This window comes from Ictalurus furcatus, chromosome 25 (genome assembly GCF_023375685.1).
Source record: "Ictalurus furcatus strain D&B chromosome 25, Billie_1.0, whole genome shotgun sequence".
Taxonomy (NCBI): domain Eukaryota; kingdom Metazoa; phylum Chordata; class Actinopteri; order Siluriformes; family Ictaluridae; genus Ictalurus; species Ictalurus furcatus.
The window spans coordinates 10,427,227-10,448,416 of NC_071279.1; the positions used below are offsets into that span (position 1 = coordinate 10,427,227).

Consider the following 21,190-nt stretch of genomic DNA (forward strand, 5'->3'; position numbering starts at 1 on the left):
CATAACACCTGCCATAAACCGGTATACAGTGTGTGCTCATAGTTACATACAGCAACACTATATAAAGCCTGTAACTTCAATTACATTAATATATATAAAATATAAGCACATTCTCAAATCCATGTTTCTTTTCTCAGTTGTACTCAATTCCAGTGTTTATAACAAAATGCATAAATAATATAATATATAATGCATTTTACTTCATTATGCTTGGTCAATGCAAGCTGTAAGTAAAGTGGCATTTTATTAACTGCCATATAAATATAAATGAAGTCTTTAGTTCTTACATAACTAAGTCTAAGTCTAAGTTCTTACATAATACCTTACACTTATACCTTTTTAATGTTCTTTACATTGGCATGAGAAAGTTACATCTAACTGATATACAACTCAGCATTTAGTACTCAACTGTAGATCATTTATTTAAGTAAAAATAGCTGTTTGTACATATGAATAGGAATAAGGCATATATGTTATTATACCATGGTTTGCCTTAATACTCAATTCTGATTGGCTGGAAGGTGTGCGTTCAAACCGTTTAATGCACAGGTAGTTCCAGTCAGTTTAATCACCATTCTAAATTAATCTGGTGCCTATAAACAATTGTAACCATAGTAAACATCATTATTAGTAGAGGTGCGGCACAAACTAATTCACACACGCACAGTCTCTCTCTCTCTCTCTCTCTCTCTCTCTCTTTCTAATAACTATTTAAATATATTATAATTAATTCAAATAAATGTAATCTTATTGTACTACTTTATCTCTGTGTATGATTTAGAGCAGACAGAATTCTAGATCTAACAACCATTTATGAAATAACTAACAAAAATTAACTGTTATTTTTATCCTTTCAGTCAAATTATGCACTGCAAACATTAATGACAGCTTTAACTTGTCAGTGCTGGCAAGTGACCATGGTGTAAGCAGGATAATCCACAGCTAGGTGCGTTACACCGTTTTAATGAACTCTTTGCTGAGGCAACTACATTTGCCTTTGCCACCATGTTGTACATTAAAATCGTGTAATGCACACTAGATGTGGGTTACGCCTTACTAAATGCATCCCTAATGCCCCTAGTATTAATTCCTAGTGTCCAGTACAAGGGTTTGCATGTGTCATTTAAGCAGTGCCTGAAAACGACTACTTGGCTAAATACACCAACTAATCAAACTCATTTGGAAAGCTATCATGATCGACTTGTTGAAAATGTTCTACTCTGGCTGACTGGCTTTGGGTTTCAATGATGCAAACAAGGCTAGTGTAAAGAGTTTAAAAGGTTTAAGAGGATTGTTTCGGGAACTGATTAAGTAGCTTTTGAACTGCACTCCACTCTACACACGAGCCAAATCCTTCAGATCCCATTCAGACTTCTTACTAATTATCCAATCAGCAGCTGAGGTCTCTGTATCACTGCTGGGGTCCTCTGCCACTAGTGTGAGGTTCAGCTGCTAAAACGGATTTCAGATTTTATCACCAGACAAGGCTAGGACAGGGTGTCCTGGCAAACCTTATCACTGTCTAATATATCACATTACTGTATCTTGTTCCAGTTCCACAACCACTACTGCATGCCAGTGCAAAAGATTTGCAAAGAATAAATTTCCTAACCGGTGTGCCACCATAAAAACAATACCTTACCTTTTCTGCTGACTCTCAGAGCCACAGTTGCAATCTCCATCACACCATATACTCTTTTGCCTGTACAGAGACATACTACACTTGACACAAAGTAACTGCCAACAAAAAGCAGCAGTTTCCAAGAGCACAAATCTAAAGCTGCCACTCACAGTACTTTGAATTAAAACGAAAAGGAAAAAACACCCAAGAAAACAATGTATGAATGAAGATGAAAAAGGAAATGGAAGATTGTGTTAAAAAGAGATAAATTAGGAGCTTAACGATCAAGCTCATGGCTTAATAAACTGCTGTTGGCTGATTCTGAGAGGCAGAACGCGTTGAGAAAAGGGCAGATATGAAATAAATCAATTAATCCTTCCGTTCTGCTGATTAGGGTACCTCTGGCTAAACAATATCAGTATGATTACTGGTAACACAAGTACATTCATGAGTGAAACACACTCATTGCAAACACACACACAAAAAACACACACACACATCCACTCTTTCTCTCTCTTCCACTATCCAGTGTGATACGTTATGAATGATTATGGGGTTAGAGCATTCCTACAAATCACCATAATTCTTATAAAATCCACAAAATCATAAATACAAATTATGTTTGAGATCGGGGTGGAAACCTGCATTTTTCTCTATTCATACTAAAAATTAAAACCATTAAAACCAGAATTAACTGTTTTCTAGCATCTGGTTTTAGAAACTGGAATTTGCTAACTGGTATTGGATTAGCATCAGATGATGTATTAGTCTGTTTTTGATTTTAAATATGCATGTACTTGTGCAAGATATCTATGCAGCACCAGCATAAACAGTGAGGACCAGATACTACAATGTGTCACAACCTCAGCAGCTGTGACAACGGCGGCTGTGGCTCAGGTGGTAGAGCGGGTTGTCCACTAATCGTAGGGTTGGCGGTTCGATTCCCGACTCCACATGCCAATGGGACCACATGCCACTGAACCCAAAATGCTTCCAATGGCAAGTTAGTGCGTTGTACAGCAGCTCGGCTACCATTGGTGTGTGTGTGTGTGTGAATGGGTGAATGAGACACAGTGTAAAGCGCTTTCTAGAACCGCTAAGGTTAAAAAGCGCTATATAAGTGCAGACCATAGACCAACAACCATGAAACTGCCAAAAAAAAACCTAAACAAACAAAACACCTAAAAATGCTCACACCAAACTATAAACTGCACACTGCAGAATAGTTGGCATGAAATAGTTAACATTTTACAGTTTTGTGGTGCAAACCTGGTGCCTAATGGGTAGTGGATTTAGTTTTTAATCCTCCAGATACACCACAGCTTTGCAGATGTGTACACAGCTGTGTGAACAGATGCATGCAGTTATGCATAAAGTATAACTCCAGGCTTACATAGAGGCTTGGCATACATTATACTATGTGCACACATTAAGAAGATGCTTATGTGTACGCTTATACTCAATGTGTGGTGGCCCTTCTCATGGTGAAATTTTGGTATTCTGTACTATATACTGTATATTTCTGAAAATAACAGACCGGAAACGTGTTTCTTTCTGGAACAGGTTTTAGCCTTTTAAAGTCTAGTCATCTCTAGAAGTGATAAGGGAGAAGACTGATTTTAAATATGTCATTCTGGATGCAACTCTGGAGCAAAACGGCTTTTCTTTGCTAAAAGATGTCGAGTGTATTAATGGCAGAAAAAAAAATCAATGTTACAAAAATGGTTAAAAATAAAAAAATTTCAGCCACAGTGACATCTAATGGATTTTCCCAGACATATGATTCATCATCACACACGATTCAAAAAGCCTGATTTGACCTGCTCAGCTGAGAAATCACTGTGATTTGCTGAGACTGAGATGGTCACAGAGTGTGATCACGGTATTGAATGTGATACATGGATTTCTCTTCTCTGCATCTCACATTTTGCTTCTGCTGGACCTGTTCTGCACTCAACTGCTTTACAAGTTAACCATTTCATTCCTGGTATTTCCCCTCCAATCCTTATGTATACAAGTATACACTCACTGAGCACTTTATTAGAAACACCTGTACACCTACTCATTCATGCAATTACCTAATCAGCCAATCATGTGGCAGCAGTGCGATTCATAAAATCACGCAGATATGGGTCAGCACCTTCAGGTAATGTTCACGTCAACCATCAGAATGGGGGAAAAATGTGATGCACAACTGTCACTAGAGTTTACTCAGAAAGGTGCAATAAAGAAAAAACATCCAGTAAGCAGTGGTTATGCGGATGAAAACTCTGAGGTCATCTGAGGCACTCGTTAAAGCTAACAGAAAGGGTACAGTAAGTTAGATAACCACTCTGTACAATTGTGGTGAGCAGAAAAGCATCTCAGAATGCACGTCAAACCTTGAGGCTGATGAGCTACAACAGCAGAAGACCACATCAGGTTCCACTTCTGTCAGCCAAGAACAGAAAGCTGAGGCTGCAGTGGGCACAGACTCACAAAAACTGGACAGTTAAAGACTGGAAAAACGTAGCCTGGTCTGATGTATCCTGATTTCTGCTGAGGCACACAGATGGTATGGTCAGAATTTGGTGCCAACATCTAAGATGGTGCTGCGGATGGCCGCCTCGGTGTGGAGCGCTCCTATTCTTTTGTTGTTTTTGTTTGTTTGTCTTGTGTTTAGTAATCTTTTCCCAGTCAGTTTTACCAGGGATGAACTACTCAACATTCGGCAGCATGTAGCAGTTAATCTTTTCCAGCTGTTCAGAGCAGATCGCATCGCGAATTTAACGGGGAAAACGAGAGGCAATGGAACATGATTTAACATCAATGAAACTTGGTGTACAGATGTAACAACGTTAAAGAAGATGTGCTGTCCTAATTTGTAAGCGTTCTTTATTAACTGCAGGCCATTCTACATGCTGCGAGAATTTTCCTCATTTATTCTGGTGAGTGTATATATCACGCCAAACGCGTGCGCGAGTGCAGCGCTGCAACAGCTGGCTGATCAAATCACAGACATGGAACAACAATATCCGGACTCAGTTATTATTATTCTTGGGCATTTTAACAAAGCAAATCTCACGCGTGAACTGCTCAAATACAGACAGCACATTACATACCCACCCAGAGATAGGAACATCCTGGATCATTGCTACACAACAATAAAGGATGCATATCGCTCTGTCCCTAGAGCAGCTTTGGGACTCTGATCACTGTCTGGTTCATCTTCTTCCAACCTACAGACAGAAATTAAAATCAACCATGCCTGTAGTAAGGTCTGTAAACAGATGGATCAATGAAGCAGAGCTGGAACTACAAGCCTGCTTTGATTGCACGGATTGGAGTATTTGTTGAGGCTGCATCTTCTGACCTGGACGAGCTCACAGATACTGTTACATCATACGTCAGTTTCTGTGAGGATATGTGCATTCCTACTAGGGCTTATTTAATGTTTAACAATGACAAACTGTGGTTTACAGCAAAGCTCAGGCAGCTTCGTCAGGCCAAAGAGGCTGCTTACAGGGGTGTGAATAAAGTCTTGTACAATCAGGCCAGGAACACACTTAATAAGGAAATCAGATTGACGATGAGTCTGCATTCAGAAGGGAGGTTAAACAGCTGGCTGTCTGGTGCAGTGAAAACAACCTTGAGCTGAACACGTTCAAAATGGTGGAGATGATCATGGACTTTAGGAGGAACACCCAAACACCCTGGAAAAATCACTCTGGACCCCACTCACCCTGCCCACTACCTTATAAACTGTTGCCTTCTGGCCGATGATTCAGAGCTCTGAGCACAAAACCGTCAGGTTCAGGAACAGTTTCTTCCCCCATGCTATCTACCTCATGAACAGTTAAACTGCTACATTGAGCAATAATTATGTGCAATACAAAGTTTAATCTTTTTATATTCATCCAATACATCCAACTTGTTCTGCCATTACATCACATTCCCTTGCACTGTATATAACAGATATATATTATTATGTGCAATACACAGTTTTGTGTTATATATATATATTTGTACTGTTGTGCACTGGAAGCTCCTGTCACCAAGACAAATACCTTGTATGTGTAAGCATGTGAAGCTGATTCTGATTCTGAATCCATGGACCCAATCTGCCTTGTGTCAACAGTCCAGGCTGGTGGAAGTGGTGTGATGGTGCGGGGAATGTTTTCTTGGAGCACTTTGGGCCTGTTAATACCAATCAATCATCGCTTGAATTCCACAGACTATTTGAGTATTGTTGCTGACCATGTGCATCTCTTTATGGCCACAATTTACTCATCTTCTAATGGCTACTTCCAGCATGATAATTCACCATGTATCAAAGCAAAAATCATCTCAAAATGGCTTCATGAAAATGAACATGAGTTCAGTGTTCTTCAGTGGCCTTCCCAGTCACCAGATCTGAATTCAGTAGATCAGCTTTGGGATGTGGTAAAACGGGAGATTGACAGCAAGAAAGTGCAGCTGAAAAATCTGCAGGAATTGCGTGATGCAATCATGTCAACATGGAGCAGAATCTCAAAGGAATGTTTCCAACATCTTCTGGAATCCATGCCACAAAGAATTGAGGGTGCTTTAAGAGCAAAGCGAGACCCTATCCATTATTATATTCCTCTACATTCATTGCCTTAACTTTCCCACACTACTTTGTATTTCATATAACTTCATACAAATGCTTATTATCCAGTAACAATGCAAGAATTCATGATTAAGCAAATGTGACATTTTAAGCATTAGGAATGGATCCATCCACTGTTCCGTAGCATAAACACTGAAGTAAATGTACGACCTATTTCCCTTTCTAAAATCAAGAAAGAGGGCAGAAAGAGGAAGCAGGAGGTTCAGCAGCACTGTTTTCATTAGGCTTTGTTTATTAGTCATGCTGCATCTCTAACTGTCCCTGGCTGCATTCACCTCCTCAACATTCTAATGTGCATCAATGCCATTCATATTCATTAAATCCAGCCCCAAGAGCAGGCTTATTGTGTTTCTGTGTCTGTGTGAGATCCTTTTTTTATTATTACGCCCCTTGTACAGACCTCAGGGATATGAACACACATAAAATGCTCATTCATTATACCTCAATTAATTTCGCGGCATGTTTGAAAGCCATCCCGTGCGTGTGTGTATCCATCTCACTCGTGCTTGTGTGTTCAGAGGGTGTGTGTCAGCTGTGCTCAGTAGCCAGATGGCTGGCAATGTGGATACACTGCAGTATGAATACTTCATAGATAAGGACCCCTACTCTTGGGCCTCTAAATGAGTGCATGCTGGGTAATGTAGTTGCACAATGTGACACTAATTCAGTAAATTAAAGCTCCAGTAACTGTAACTTCAGTGCGATAAATGAGAAGAGGCTTATTAATTACATGTCACAGAGCATACTGAAGTGCAGCGCCTCTGATGTAAACAGGTCATTAGTAGCAGTGAGCTTCCTTTGCTGTAAGAGCTATAAGGTTGAGACAGGTTGTAATATAATGGTTACCATGGGAATAGAGGCAGCTGTTATTACAAGGCGGTTCAGACTGGGTTGGTTTCCATGGGAATAGTGATGCAGGTCAGAGTCATTAGTAACAACCGCTGCTGTCAAGGATGATTGATGTTTCCTTAGAGACGGATAGGGCAGGAGGCAGATATTGAGTTGGATAGTAAGTGGTTAAATGTGCAAGCTGCAACAGACTGTGTTCACATTATTATTTTTTGTTTCAACAAAAAGGCTAGCCATCACTTTCTGTGATGATATGAAAAAAAGAGGCTAACACAACCTGCACACTGTAGCCATAACACTGCTAGCTAGCTCATTATTATTATTTAACTGATCGTTTTTATTATTATGCTGCATGTGACTATTTTTAACCTGTCCATGTAAAGTAAAATCTAACCTTCTAATTAATTTTTTTTTTTTACTAGTGTGAACATGTAAGATGTAAGCCTGCGTAAAAGATTTTCCTCATGCTTTTCCAACACAGCATCAGGTAGGGCACATTGATGTACATACATATGGATGGATCCAAGATGGCGGCGCGGTAGTAGCACGCAGCAGCCTCTCCAGATCCGAAGTGGTGCTATTTTTGTCTCGTTGCCCATTTTTTTTTTTTTTTTTAAGCACATGGACATCAGAGAAACATTGTTAAAATACAGAAATCATGCAACAACCAACCTGCATGATGATCTGCTGGAGAAGCTACGCGATCTCGGCATGCTGTGGAGACCAAGCCTCCAGTCCTCGGGGTCGCCTGATGCCGGTGGCCGGGATTGGGGACGTCGAAAACGGTGTGCGAGGAAGCGGAAGCGTGGAAATAGAGCGGGGGTCCATGCTAGGCTAAAAGCAAACCCTAGCCGGCCGGCTCTTCCGTCCATCCTGCTCTCCAATGTCTGCTCCCTGGACTACATCCGACTCCAGCAGGCAACGCGGCGTGAGTTTAGAGACTGCTCCATCTTTGTTTACGCGGAGATGTGGTTCAGAGACCGAGTTCCGGACGCCGCCATTCAGCTAGACCGGCTCGCCGGGTTTCGTGCCGACAGAAATGCAGCTCTGTGCGGTCAGGCTCGCGGTGGTGGCTTGTGTGTTTATATAAACATGGAATGGTGCAAGGTTCTAGTTACTGCTCATCGCTGGTGGAGTTTGTGACTGTTAGATGCAGACCATTTTATTTACCGCGGGAATTCACCACTGTTCTGATAACCGGAGTGTACATTCCCCACAGCGCTAATGTTAAGGAGGTGCTCTGTGAACTGTATGGGGCTATTAGAGAACTGCAGAACACACACCCTGATGGACTGTTTATCATCGCAGGAGACTTCAATCATGTGAAGTCAATGCTCCCTAAATCTTGTTTACACAAACATCCCCGGCGCGTACAGGGCAGAGCCCCGCCCACACCTCGGCTACTCACACCACAGCCCCGCCCACACCTCGGCTACTCACACCACAGGCCCGCCCCCACCTCGGCTACTCGGCCCACATCTCTGTTGTGCTAATCCCAGCATACAGACCATTAGTGAGACGCTCCAAACCGATTCTGAAGCAGGTGAAAACCTGGCCTGCAGGAACCATCTCTGCCCTTCAGGACTGTTTTGAGCACAATAACTGAGAGGCACATGTTCAGGGAGGCTGCAACCGACAGCAACTCCCCCAACTTGGAGCAATACATCAGTGACCAGCTACATCAGTAAGTGCATTGATGACCTCACCATCTCTGAGATCATCACCACCACTCGTCATGAGGCACATCAAGACCCTGCTTCCCAACTCACTGGACCCACAGCAGTTCGTGTATCGCACCAACCGCTCAACAGATGATGCCATCGTGACCACCCTACAGCTGGCCCTCACCCACCTGGACAAGAAGGACACCTACGTTCAAATGCTGTTCATAGACTTCAGCTCAGCATTCAACACAATCATTCCTCAGCACCTGATTGGAAAGCTGAACCTACTGGGCCTGAATACCTCCATCTGCACCTGGATCCTGCACTTCCTGACTGGGAGACCTCAATCAGTCAGGATCGGGAACAGCATCTCCAGCACCACCACACTGGGAACGGGGGCTCCTCAGGGCTGTGTGCTCAGTCCACTGTTGTTCACTCTGCTGACTCACGACTGTGCAGCGATGCACGGCTCCAATCACATTATCAGCAAGAATGACAAGTCAGCATACAGAGATGAGGTGCAGTGGCTAACGGACTGGTGCAGAGCCAACAACCTGTCTCTGAACATGGACAAAACGAAAGAGATGGATGTTGACTTCAGGAGAGAATGGAGCGTCCACTCTCCGCTGAACATCGACGGTTCCTCTGTAGAGATCAAGAGCACCAAATTCATTGGTGTTCACCTGACGGAGACCCTCACCTTGTCCCTCAACATCAGCTCCATAACCAAGAAAGCCCAGCAGCGTTTCTACTTTCTGCGAAGGCTGAATAAAGCCCATCTCACACTTCCCATCCTCACCACATTCTACAGAGGACCTATTGAGAGCATCCTGAGCAGCTGCATCACTGTATGGTTTGGAAATTGCAACTCATTGGATCACAAGACCCTGCAGTGGATAGTGAAGACAGCTGAGAAGATCATTGGGGTCTCTCTCCCTTAATCACAGACATTTACACCACATGCTGCAGCCACAAAGCCACTAGCATTGTGGAGGACCCCTCACACACACTCTTCACCCTCCTGCCGTCTGGAAAAAGGTACCGAAGCATTCGGGCCCTCACGGCCAGACTGTGTAACAGCTTCTTCCCCCAAGCCATCAGACTCTTCAATACTCAGAGACTGGACTGACACACACACACACACACACACACACTGAACTGAACACCATCCCACTCCCATTGCAATATTTGCACATTCCTTCATTGACTCTGTTGCATTTTTGCTGCTACTGTATTATAAAAATATGGTATTTAATTTCTTGTCACTATTGTACACTTTACCTGGCTGCTACTGCAATAACTGCTATGTCCATGTTTGGTATAAGCTAATCTGCTGAAGACTAAGTCATAGCATGGTATGTTTACATTTACACCATTTTTAAATTATATTCTTACTCCTTGGCACCTATCTTCTGCACTACCTGTTATATCAGACACTTCCACACTAAAACTGTGTACTGTTCGGCGGTACACTGTCACTTACTGTGCCTATTGTTCTGTTTTAGTAGTACTGTACTTGCCTGTGTTGTTTGCATGTGCAATATATATATACGGTGCATCCGGAAAGTATTCACAGCGCTTCACTTTTTCCACATTTTGTTATGTTACAGCCTTATTCCAAAATGGATTAAATTCATTATTTTTTTTTTAATTCTACAAACAATACCCCATAATGACAACATGAAAGAAGTTTGTTTGAAATCTTTGCAAACTTATTAAAAATAAAAAACAAGAAAAGCACATGTACATAAGTATTCACAGCCTTTGCTCAATACTTTGTTGAAGCACCTTTGGCACCAATTACAGCCTCAAGTCTTTTTGAGTATGATGCTACAAGCTTGGCACACCTATTTTTGGGCAGTTTCTCCCATTCTTCTTTGCAGGACCTCTCAAGCTCCATCAGGTTGGATGGGGAGCATCGGTGCACAGCCATTTTCAGATCGCTCCAGAGATGTTCAATCGGGTTCAAGTCTGGGCTCTGGCTGGGCCACTCAAGGACATTCACAGAGTTGTCCTGTAGCCACTCCTTTGTTATCTTGGCTGTGTGCTTAGGGTTGTTGTCCTGTTGGAAGATGAACCTTCATCCCAGTCTGAGGTCCAGAGCGCTCTGGAACAGGTTTTCATCAAGGATGTCTCTGTACATTGCTGCATTCATCTTTTCCTCGATCCTGACTAGTCTCCCAGTTCCTGCCACAGCATGATGCTGCCACCACCATGCTCCACTGTAGGGATGGTATTGGCCAGGTGATGAGTGGTGCCTGGTTTCCTCCAGACATGACGCTTGCCATTCAGGCCAAGGAGTTCAATCTTTGTTTCATCATGATCTGAGAGTCCTTCAGGTGCCTTTTGGCAAACTCCAGGCGGGCTGTCATGTGCCTTTTACTGAGGAGTGGCTTCCGTCTGGCCACTCTACCATACAGGTCTGATTGGTGGAGTGCTGCAGAGATGGTTGTTCTTCTGGAAGGTTCTCCTCTCTCCACAGAGACACACGCTGGAGCTCTGTCAGAGTGACTATCGGGTTTTTGGTCACCTCCCCGACTAATACCCTTCTCCCCCGATCTGTGCCTCGATACAATCCTGTCTCGGGGGTCTACAGACAATTCCTTGGACTTCATGGCTTAGTTTGTGCTCTGACATGCATTGTTAACTGTGGGACCTTATATAGACAGGTGTGTGCCTTTCCAAATCATGTCCAATCAACTGAATTTACCACAGGTGGACTCCAATCAAGTTGTAGAAACATCTCAAGGATAATCAGTGGAAACAGGACGCACCTGAGCTCAATTTTGAGTGTCATGGCAAAGGCTGTGAATACTTATGTACATGTGCTTTTTTTGTTTTTTATTTTTAATAAATTTGCAAAGATTTCAAACAAACTTCTTTCACGTTGTCATTATGAGGTATTGTTTGTAGAATTTTGAGGAAAATAATGAATTTAATCCATATTGGAATAAGGCTGTAACATAACAAAATGTGGAAAAAGTGAAGCGCTGTGAATACTTTCCGGATGCACTGTGTGTGTGTATATATATATATATATATATATATATATAGTTCCCCTGTGTGATGTGTTTGATGTCTATGATCACCTGGTTACAGTAGATATACAGATATTTATCTTTTCTGAAATTTACCTCCAGATTTGAGCCTTTTCAGCTGTTGTTACACTGTTAAAAATATATATATTTTTTATTGTCATAGACGTGTTATAGACCTCTACCCCGAGAAGGTTTGCCGTTTACTCATCATTTCAGATGCCTGAACTTTGCCTTTTATGGAGCTTTGTGGGTGTCACCAAATGCAAACCATTAATTTATGGCTAATTGGTGTCACAATTTTATAGAGGCAGCAGATGCGAGCACAGATTTTTATTTAAGAAAGTGCAAACAAATAACCAAAACAGTGAAAATAAGAAGCATAAACCAGAATAGGAGATACAGTGCAAAACATGCAGACTATGAGCAAGACTATGTTACACTCGGCTACACACGAACACGACAACAAAATCTTGACAATGAAACACACAGAAACCAGAACTTAAATAGAGGTGCTTATAAGTGTGAATGATCAGTGGGACATGCGACATGGTCATGTGACATGTTAGGGCTGATGCATAATGTAGTTCAGCGCCAATTTCGGCATTCCCATGACAACTGGAATTCAGTATACAAACTTTTGTAAATCTGGCAGAAAAATATTAATTTGGTTTTCCTTATAAATAAAAAAAAACTTACACACAGATTGATACATGAGGCCCATTGTCATCCTGGAATATAGGACATCATGAAGAGAGAGTGTTTGTACCACAGAGTAGCTAGCTCTGTCAAATTTCTGCAGAATTATAAGCTGTTATACAACCATGCAAAACAGTCATTAGATCTAATGGCTTCCACATGCATGCTACCCAGAGCATTATGGGTGCTACACCATATCTAACAGCTGGCATTGTGGCCTCCTTTGGTTTCCTCCAAACATGCGGTAAATACATCTAGATATATGAAATACAAGTTTGTTTATCACTCCATATCACTTTTTTATTGCTCATGGGTCATGGACATTTTGCTCAAGGCTTTTGTGCTCTTCATATCAAGTTATGTGTCTCCTTGCATTGGTTTTTAATACAAAAATATAGTAGTACTGCCATGAATTGCAGCTTTTGTGTACAGTTTTGTTGAGAGGTTGTTGTGGTTATTTTTGTAGCTGTGGTTTTTGGGGCATTTTGGGGCAAGTGGTAACTAAGAACTTCTTTTATAGTTTATACATGCTGATAGTTGGCAGTCAGCATAATAAAACTCATCCGTGTCGCTGTGTTTGTAATTGTGATTTAGTCACTTCAGTGTCAAAAAATCCACTTTCTTTTCTTTTTCCACTTTTTCAGTTATTTTTATGCTCTCCATGTGTATACCTTCAGCTTTCTTTCCATCCCTTTTTCCTTTTCTTCCTTTCTTTTGCAGAGGTGTAGAAGCTCCTGATTGGAGGCTGCCAATTTTACTAAAAAAATGTGGGGAAACAAAAAGTTCCTGTTTACTGACCTACAATTCATCACAACAAAAGTGACCCAAATTATTATTTCACAGTGTTATACTCAAATGAGCTTGATACACTGCAAAGAGTGGCCAGGAATATGTTCTTTACATGAAAGGATCTTTTTAAATGGACTAAATGTCAGCTTTATCTTGTTCAAGCAGCATCATTCAATCACAGAGGAAGTATTTGGTTGCTGTGTCCTGGAACGCTGATCTGCCCAATCAAACATGCAGTACACGGTTCTCCAGTTATAGTGCTTATCAACATAATAAAGTGTGGAAGTGTGCAAATATCAGGTTGTGCAAGTCCTAGTCTGACCTTGAGAGTCCTGAAAACAAAAGGGAGCTAACTGGAGCAGTGGGTGTCCAATGAGGGACAGGTGGCACATCATAAGAAGGCTCTACTACACAGCTGGTTACAGCATGAGACAAGAGCATGCCCTAGGGCATGTGTGTTAAACTCGAGGCCTGTGGGAGAAACACAGCCTGCTACCACGATCCAATAATAAATTAAATATCAGTGTCAATAACCTTGAGAATTCACACCAAATCCATAGCAGACTAACTGCCTGCATCCCATTTGCTCCACTGTACCACACATGTGGGCTCACATCTAACAGGGCTGAAACGCTGGTTCAATCAGATCGGTGTCTAAAGATGATTCAGAAACACATCATGTTGGCCTTTAGTGTGATTCAGTGACTAACCAAAATAAAATCCTGAAACGTTGATGGAGCACTAAGACAAGAGTATAGAAGTGCATTGCTGCCTTGCGAGAAAAAAAAAAAACATCCTTTATTATGAGAAAAGCATCTTGTTACTACAGGAAAGGCATATTATTATGAATAAAGCATCTCTTTTATGATATTATGAAATAAATATGTTTCTCTATTGTTTTTACAATTTAGCCTACATGGTTACCAACTGATAAAACGGTGGTTCTGATGAAATGGCATGGTTGAAAGAATGAGTCATTTTACTTCATGCTTGGCTTAAACCACAATGAGATGTTAATGGCTTCGAATCCTGCCTCCACTCTGCGTTCGCCGAGTTTGCATGTTCTCCCCGCGCTTTGGGGATTTCCTCTGGGTACTCCAGTTTCCTCCACCAGTACAAAGACATGTGTTGTAGGCTGATTGGCATTTCCAAGTTGTCCATAGTGTGTGAATGTGTGTGCGATTGTGCCCTGCAATGCGTTGGCACCCTGTACAGGGTGCCCCTGTTTAGTGTCCCAAGTTCCCTGTGATAGGGAACAGTTGCAAGACTTACTAGCAGATCCTGTGATGAAATTGTGGGGTTTTGGACACTTCTTTTTGCATCAGGTTGGTGCTTGACCTGAATTTGTTGTGGGACAGTCAGCAAATTGGACAAATTAGCAGTCGTTTGAAATCTGCACTATTTGTAGATTATTTTCCTTACAGTGGGTTGATGTATTTCAAATAATTTGGAGATCTTTTTAAATCCCTTGCCAGACTCATAGGTATCCACAACCTTTTTTCTGAAGGCCTCTTTAGATCTTGGCATGATGAAACCACACACCATAATAACAAAGGGAACATGAGAGCGGTATAAACAAGACCGGTTCCACTTGCACTCCCTAAGCAGGTTCTAATCACTGGCACCCAATCTTCAACTCCTGATTCTAATTTTATGGATTTAAAGGTGTGATAAATCTAGGGGTGTACTTAATTTTTCCATGTGACTGATTATTTTTTTTGTTAATGTGAATTGTGAAAATTATTACAAAATGGCAATATTATGTGTCATTTGATAGAGTGTATAACCTTTATTAATAGGCACTGTTTCAAAGAGGATCAAATGTTTGCTTGTCCAAATATGTAAAAAAAATAAAATAAAATAAAAAAAAGCCAACAATTTCCATGGGGTGTACAGTACTTATTTTTCACATGACTGTATGCTATAGTGCATACAGTGTAATAGTTTGTATAAGCCCTTCTTTTACTTACTATTATCTAAAGTATTTTTGTGAATTTTTTCAACAAAAATTCAAAAGGTTAAACAATGTAGATAAATTTTCACAGCCTTCTTTACTCATATTTTCCAAGGGTGCCAATTTTAGTAAAGGACACTGTATGTTAAAAAAAATTAATAGCCATAGTTTATGGTGCTTCAAAGGCTTACAAAAATACTGATGTGGCCAGGGCAGAATTTCAGTTTGATACCAATGCTCTAGAGCATCATCTCACTGAAATAGCGTTCAGTACTCTGGCACTGACGAGACACAGAAATGCTTTTCATTAGTCATTAGAGGATTGGCCCAGCAGGCCAAATGAAACAAACAAACACACACACTACACTACATTCCGTTTGGAGTGTTTGTCCTCATGGGAAGCCCCAGTGTGAGTTACAGAAATAATGGCTGAGATGGAGCTCATGTCAGTAGGAACATAAAGCCACAGGAACATGACTGTCATAGCCATACTGCTCATGCCATTTGTCCTTATGCCACAAATGAGACTACCTTACTGTTCCAAATGGCTGTAGTACAGTCCAAACAAGCTAACTTCTTTAACCCATGCAGGGCGTAAAATGTACTTTGTAATACACCAGATGGCGTGGTGAATTCAGTAATCAGCTACCCATTTTATTTGCCAAAATATTGCAACTCAAAATGTGATGTAAATATATGTATTGCATTATTAAAAATATATTAGAATAATATGCACTGTATGTTTGGAATAACATTTGAGTAATTGAGCAATTGAGTACTGCAAGGGCACTATGTGCACTCAGAAAAATGGATCAGTCAAGTGTTTTGTTTGTGTGTGCGGTTACAGTTCTAGCTTTCTATAGCGTCAACTTTTCTGATAGGAGACCCTCCGTTGTAGGGTTTTACATAGTATCTCAAATGGTTCCTTTAAACAGACAAACTAAAAATGCTAAATGGTAAATGGTCTGCACTTATATAACACTTTTTAACCTTAGCGGTTCTACAAAACTCTTTACACTGGTTCTCATTCAGCCACACACTCATACACCAATGGTAGCAGAGCTGCCATGCAAGGCGCTAGCTTGCCATCAGGAGCAACTTGGGTTTCAGTGCCCAAGGACACTTCGGCGTGTGGAGTCACGTGGGCCGGGAATTGAACCACCAACCCTACGATTAATGGATAACCCGCTCTACCACCTGAGCCACAGCCACCCAAATCTGATGGAAAAAGAAATTATGCTAATTAACAACCACAAAGTGTGCTAAATTCATAAAACAGTGGTCACCATGCAGTTACAGATAATGTTTTTTCTGCATTGTTTCAATTTTTCAACACTGAGAGTCTTGACAAAATGTTAGCTTGGATAACTTACGACCTACTATGCTGGCATGTGGCTTAGCTAAGCTTTACAAGGTATTTCTAAGGGGCAGTGGTGGCTCAGCGGTTAAAGGCTCTGGGTTACTGTCAGGAGTTCAAGTCCCAGCACTGCCAAGCTACTACTGTTGGGCCCTTGAGCAAGGCCCTTAACCCTCAAATGCTCAGTTGTATAAATGAGATAAATATAAGTCACTCTGGATAAGGGCATCTGCCAAATGCTGTAAATGCTACTAGATAAACCATACATAAACTCCATTTTACATAACTGGCTATTACATAAACTGGAAAAGAGCCAAAGCAGAGCTTTCAATCTTGCTGAATGTGCATGTAGACAACAAGCAGTACATATATCAGTAGTCAGTATATCAATATATCAGGGTTCCTCAAATTTTTTGCAGCTAAGGACACCTAAATGTAAAATGAACTCCATGGATTCCCTCAGTACACATATTTATGAGAACCATCGAACGATTCAAATATTAGGTTCATTATTTAGATACATACAATGATATTTGGGCTATTTAATGGAGCCATAGAGCTTTTTTTATTATAAAACTTGCTTTTTGAGTTATTGAGGATTGGATTACCCATTGAAACCCATTAAATTCTAGTATCTAGTCTAATTGGATAATATTTTTTTTTAATTATCATTTTTTTTAGAAATGAATTCTGAAAAATTAATTGTGATTTCCACCACTGTAAAAATAATAATAATAATAATAATAATAATAATAATAATAATAATAATAAAATAAAATCAAGGGTCTCTTGGTTATGTTTAATGTACCCCTGCTGGTCACCGGACACCAATTCGAGAACCACTGAACTACACAATATTTAAATACAGGAGCATCTCAACCATATTTGACTTGTGGGTATATATATCACTAAATTCACCATGTGTTTTGATATGATTGTTATATGAACGTGTGTATATTGGTACTGAGATATAGCACTGCAGAATGGCACCCACTGAACAACCGCCAACACCATGTCTGCATCTATATCTCACGTTTCAGAAAGAAATAACCATTGTGAGCTTTTTAAGTGATTATTTATGTGTTAATATTATTCAGCAAGTGTATATACACATACAAAGAGTGTGTATGTGTACACCTACTGTACACCTGCCAGCTTCGTACCTCTCCTCTTGGAATCCTTTTTGACACTGGGTCTGGCAGCAGGCTGGAGCTCGGCCTCTGTTGACATATTAAGTGGTTATTCCTTTACTGTGCGGCTGGGTGCCTGTGGCTGGCTCATCCAGAGGGGCTTCCCCACTGCCTCACGCTCACTTGGCCGCTGCCTCTAGCCTCGACGCTGCATCTCGAGTTCTCCTTGCAGTAGCTGCACACACAAAACATGAAAACATTTAAAGGACCTCTGTGGGAAAATGTCATTACAATGATAATTTTAATTGATTAGCATGCCTTGGAAGATATATAAATGAGATAACTGCATTTTAGGAATGTATGCTTGTAATTCGAAATGTCCTAACCCCCAAACCATCACACCAATGACTTTTCAGACTATTAGATCAGGACTGGCAAACACGCAAAAACTAAAGGCACCAGTTGACTGAAACATTTTATTGAAAAAGGTTGTTGACTTGTGCCCTCTCAGGAAAAACAGGTTCTAAACTGGTGATAGTGTTACTGGTGTGGTACCGTCAAGGGTATATCTTTTCTACCTAATATAATTGTAGGGGAACATCAATCATTATGGGCCACTATTGTACCTTTGCAGGTACATTTCCATGTTTGTATCTTAAAGAAAGAAAAAGTACCCATAAAGTACTCTTAAGGACCTTAAGGGTTTCAGAGAGATCTTGAGAAGATCAGTAGAATATAAGTGTGACAGTTTTGTTCCCATACTCCCTTACACATCCCAGCCATCCATCCATCCATCTATTTTCTCTACTGCTTATCCTACACAGGGTCGCAGGAAGCCTAGAGCCTATCTCAGGGGACTCAGGGCATAGTGCAGGGGACACCTAGGACAGGGTGCCAACCCATCTCAGGGCATAATCATACACACATACACACACTACGGACAATTTAGAGACGCCAATCAGCCTACACCTTATGTCTTTGGACTGAGGGAGGAAACCAGAATACCCGAGGAAAACCCTGGAATCACAGGTTGGGGGGAATCGAACCACCAACTGTGGAGGGGCAAGGCAAGTGGAGGGCAGAGGGTTCTCCAGGACTAAAGTTGGGAGCCTGTGGTGTAGGTCCGTATCCATACAGGTATATGCAAGACTGAAAGGCACAGTCAGAACTAGACTATGTAAAACTTTGCTCTGTTCTGCTTCATGCTTAACTTCCTCATTTGTCATTAGTGCACTAGAATGTGGAGCCAAACGCTCTTTCAGATACACCTCCACTAAGCCCCCACTCCCTCACTCCTACACCAATTCAGCCGACTCCTGGTACCACTTGGGCAGCAAGCGTCACCTTTCATGTTCTAATTGGTCTCACTGGCACGGTGGCATTTCTGTAAAATGACAGATCAGAAGCCTTGCTACATACCAAGCAGAATATGAGGAAAAGCTCAGGGACTAGCATATAGCAGCCTGCTTGCCTTGCAGCACTACACCACTCTGATGATGAGCAAAGAGCTACCATTATGCAACCAGTTAAAAAAAATTATTTACTCATATTCAAGCAGGTTTTTTGTTTGTTTGTTTGTGTGTTTGTAGTTTTATTTGCAATCTTGTTGAGCGTTTCTGGAAATGATCCAGATAATTAGTTCTAGGCAAGGAGAGGAATTATCTCATTTTGTTTTACAAAAGTTAAATCCCAAACACAATATAGCAGGGAGCTGCACCTCGAAAGGAAAGTCCTCACAAATCCGGGACTAAGATTTAGAGCTCCTTCCAGCAGTTTGGAGAAGTGCTGTGGTGTAAGCCGGAGCAGAGAGGATTTACACAGCCATTTCATAGCCAGAGCTGGAACCCGGAGGCCTGAGACAGAGCCACTGCCTGGCCACGTGCCTCTTATTGTGTGGAGAGCATTTAATTCCAAATGGAGAGAGCGTGTAGCCTAGCACCAGGGAATCACACAGCACTCTTTATCTGTGAGAAACACACCGAGAGCCTGCAAGTCCATCCAATTACTGCCATTATCTCTCTGAGAGACAAACACAGACAGTGAGAGAGAGGTTGAGGTGACCAAGAGAGAAGGGGGGGGGGGGGGGGTGCTATGTATGTCTTTTAGTACAACTGTCACTGTTAGATTCTCCTGGTTTTTGGTTCTGAGCCATACTAAGTAATTAAGTTTTAAGATGGATCAATGGAATATTTTTGTAGGAATTTTTTTGTAGTTTAAGCTGAAAAGTCCTGATTATAAAGATTTTCAAATAAGCAAGATGTTTCTCTTTTATTCTCAGAATGAAACGGTTACTTGACAGGTCTTTGGTTTGTACCACAGGAGGACCCTTTGACATTCTATGTTGAACCTTACAACATAGAATTTCTCTTTCAGAAAAGGTTTCAAGCAGAATCCTTTCAAACAACGTGAGGTATAAATTTGTCTGAGAATGTATACTGTCCTTAGCAAGGACACTGGTACAGTAAGTACAGCCATGCACCAGAGCAGAGGATTCCACTGAAAACTGAAGCCAGGGTTCTTGCTTTTTAGTTACCCTTGGTAAACTTGAGGTAATGAGGGAGCAGCAGGCTCAGATGTACTTCCAGTTCCAGGGAAAAGATCCTGAGCATTAGGTACAGTATCTTTTCAAAAACTAGAACACTATCGGGTCAGAAATGGGACAAAAATGTCGTTGCTGCTCTATAGACCAGCATCTGCAATCAATAAAAGAGCAGTTCAGACCATCTTTAACAGTAAAAACCTCTATAAACCTCTGTTTCTGAAAGGAAGCACTACCTGTTATATCAGACACTTCCATACTAAAACTGTGTACTGGTCAGCACTACACTGTCACTTACTGTGCCTATTGTCCTGTTTCAGTAGGACTGTACTGTCCTGTGTTGTTTGCACATGTTTGCAGATCTTATGTAGTTCCGTGTCGTCTCATGTGGTTAGTGTGTTGTTTTATGTAGCACCGTGGTCCTGGAGGAACATTGTTTCATTTCACTGTGTACTGTACCAGCTGTATATGGCTGAAATGATAATAAAAGCCACTTGACTTGATTGACTTGGATTTCTCAGAGGGACAAACTGAAGAACCCTTTATCATACTACATGGAACCATTTTTCATGATACGATGTACTGTGGTCTGATCCTTCAGGGATCCTCCAAGCATACACACAACTAGATAACTCTATACAATGCATTCCTAGGCCATTTTCATGTTTGCATTTGTTTCTGGACACTGGGTCATTTGAGCCTCAATTGGTGATGCACATTTTTTGAGTCCAGAAACAATCAAAGGTCCTCTTGAAAATCGTGGTCTGGGGTTCACTTTCACCAAACCTTGCTGTGGTCCACATATATACAAAACCCGATTTTCATATAACGGGAGTGCTGTAATTAGCTCACGTTTGTGGTATGAGTGCTTGCACTGAGAGCACTGTAAAAAATGAATGTCTCCTGCCAGTCTGCATGGCTAA

General features: G+C 41.2%; 1 protein-coding gene across 1 annotated transcript in view; it reads right to left on the reverse strand.

Annotated features, from left to right (window-relative positions):
* Positions 1 to 21,190, reverse strand: part of dab1a (DAB adaptor protein 1a) — a 378,524-nt gene that overhangs the window by 103,002 nt on the left and 254,332 nt on the right. Inside the window, exon 3 of the mRNA XM_053613929.1 lies at positions 17,762 to 17,963. Within this exon, the coding sequence (XP_053469904.1) occupies positions 17,762 to 17,828 (67 nt within the window). The 5' untranslated portion in view covers positions 17,829 to 17,963. The remainder of the gene's footprint in view (positions 1 to 17,761; positions 17,964 to 21,190) is intronic.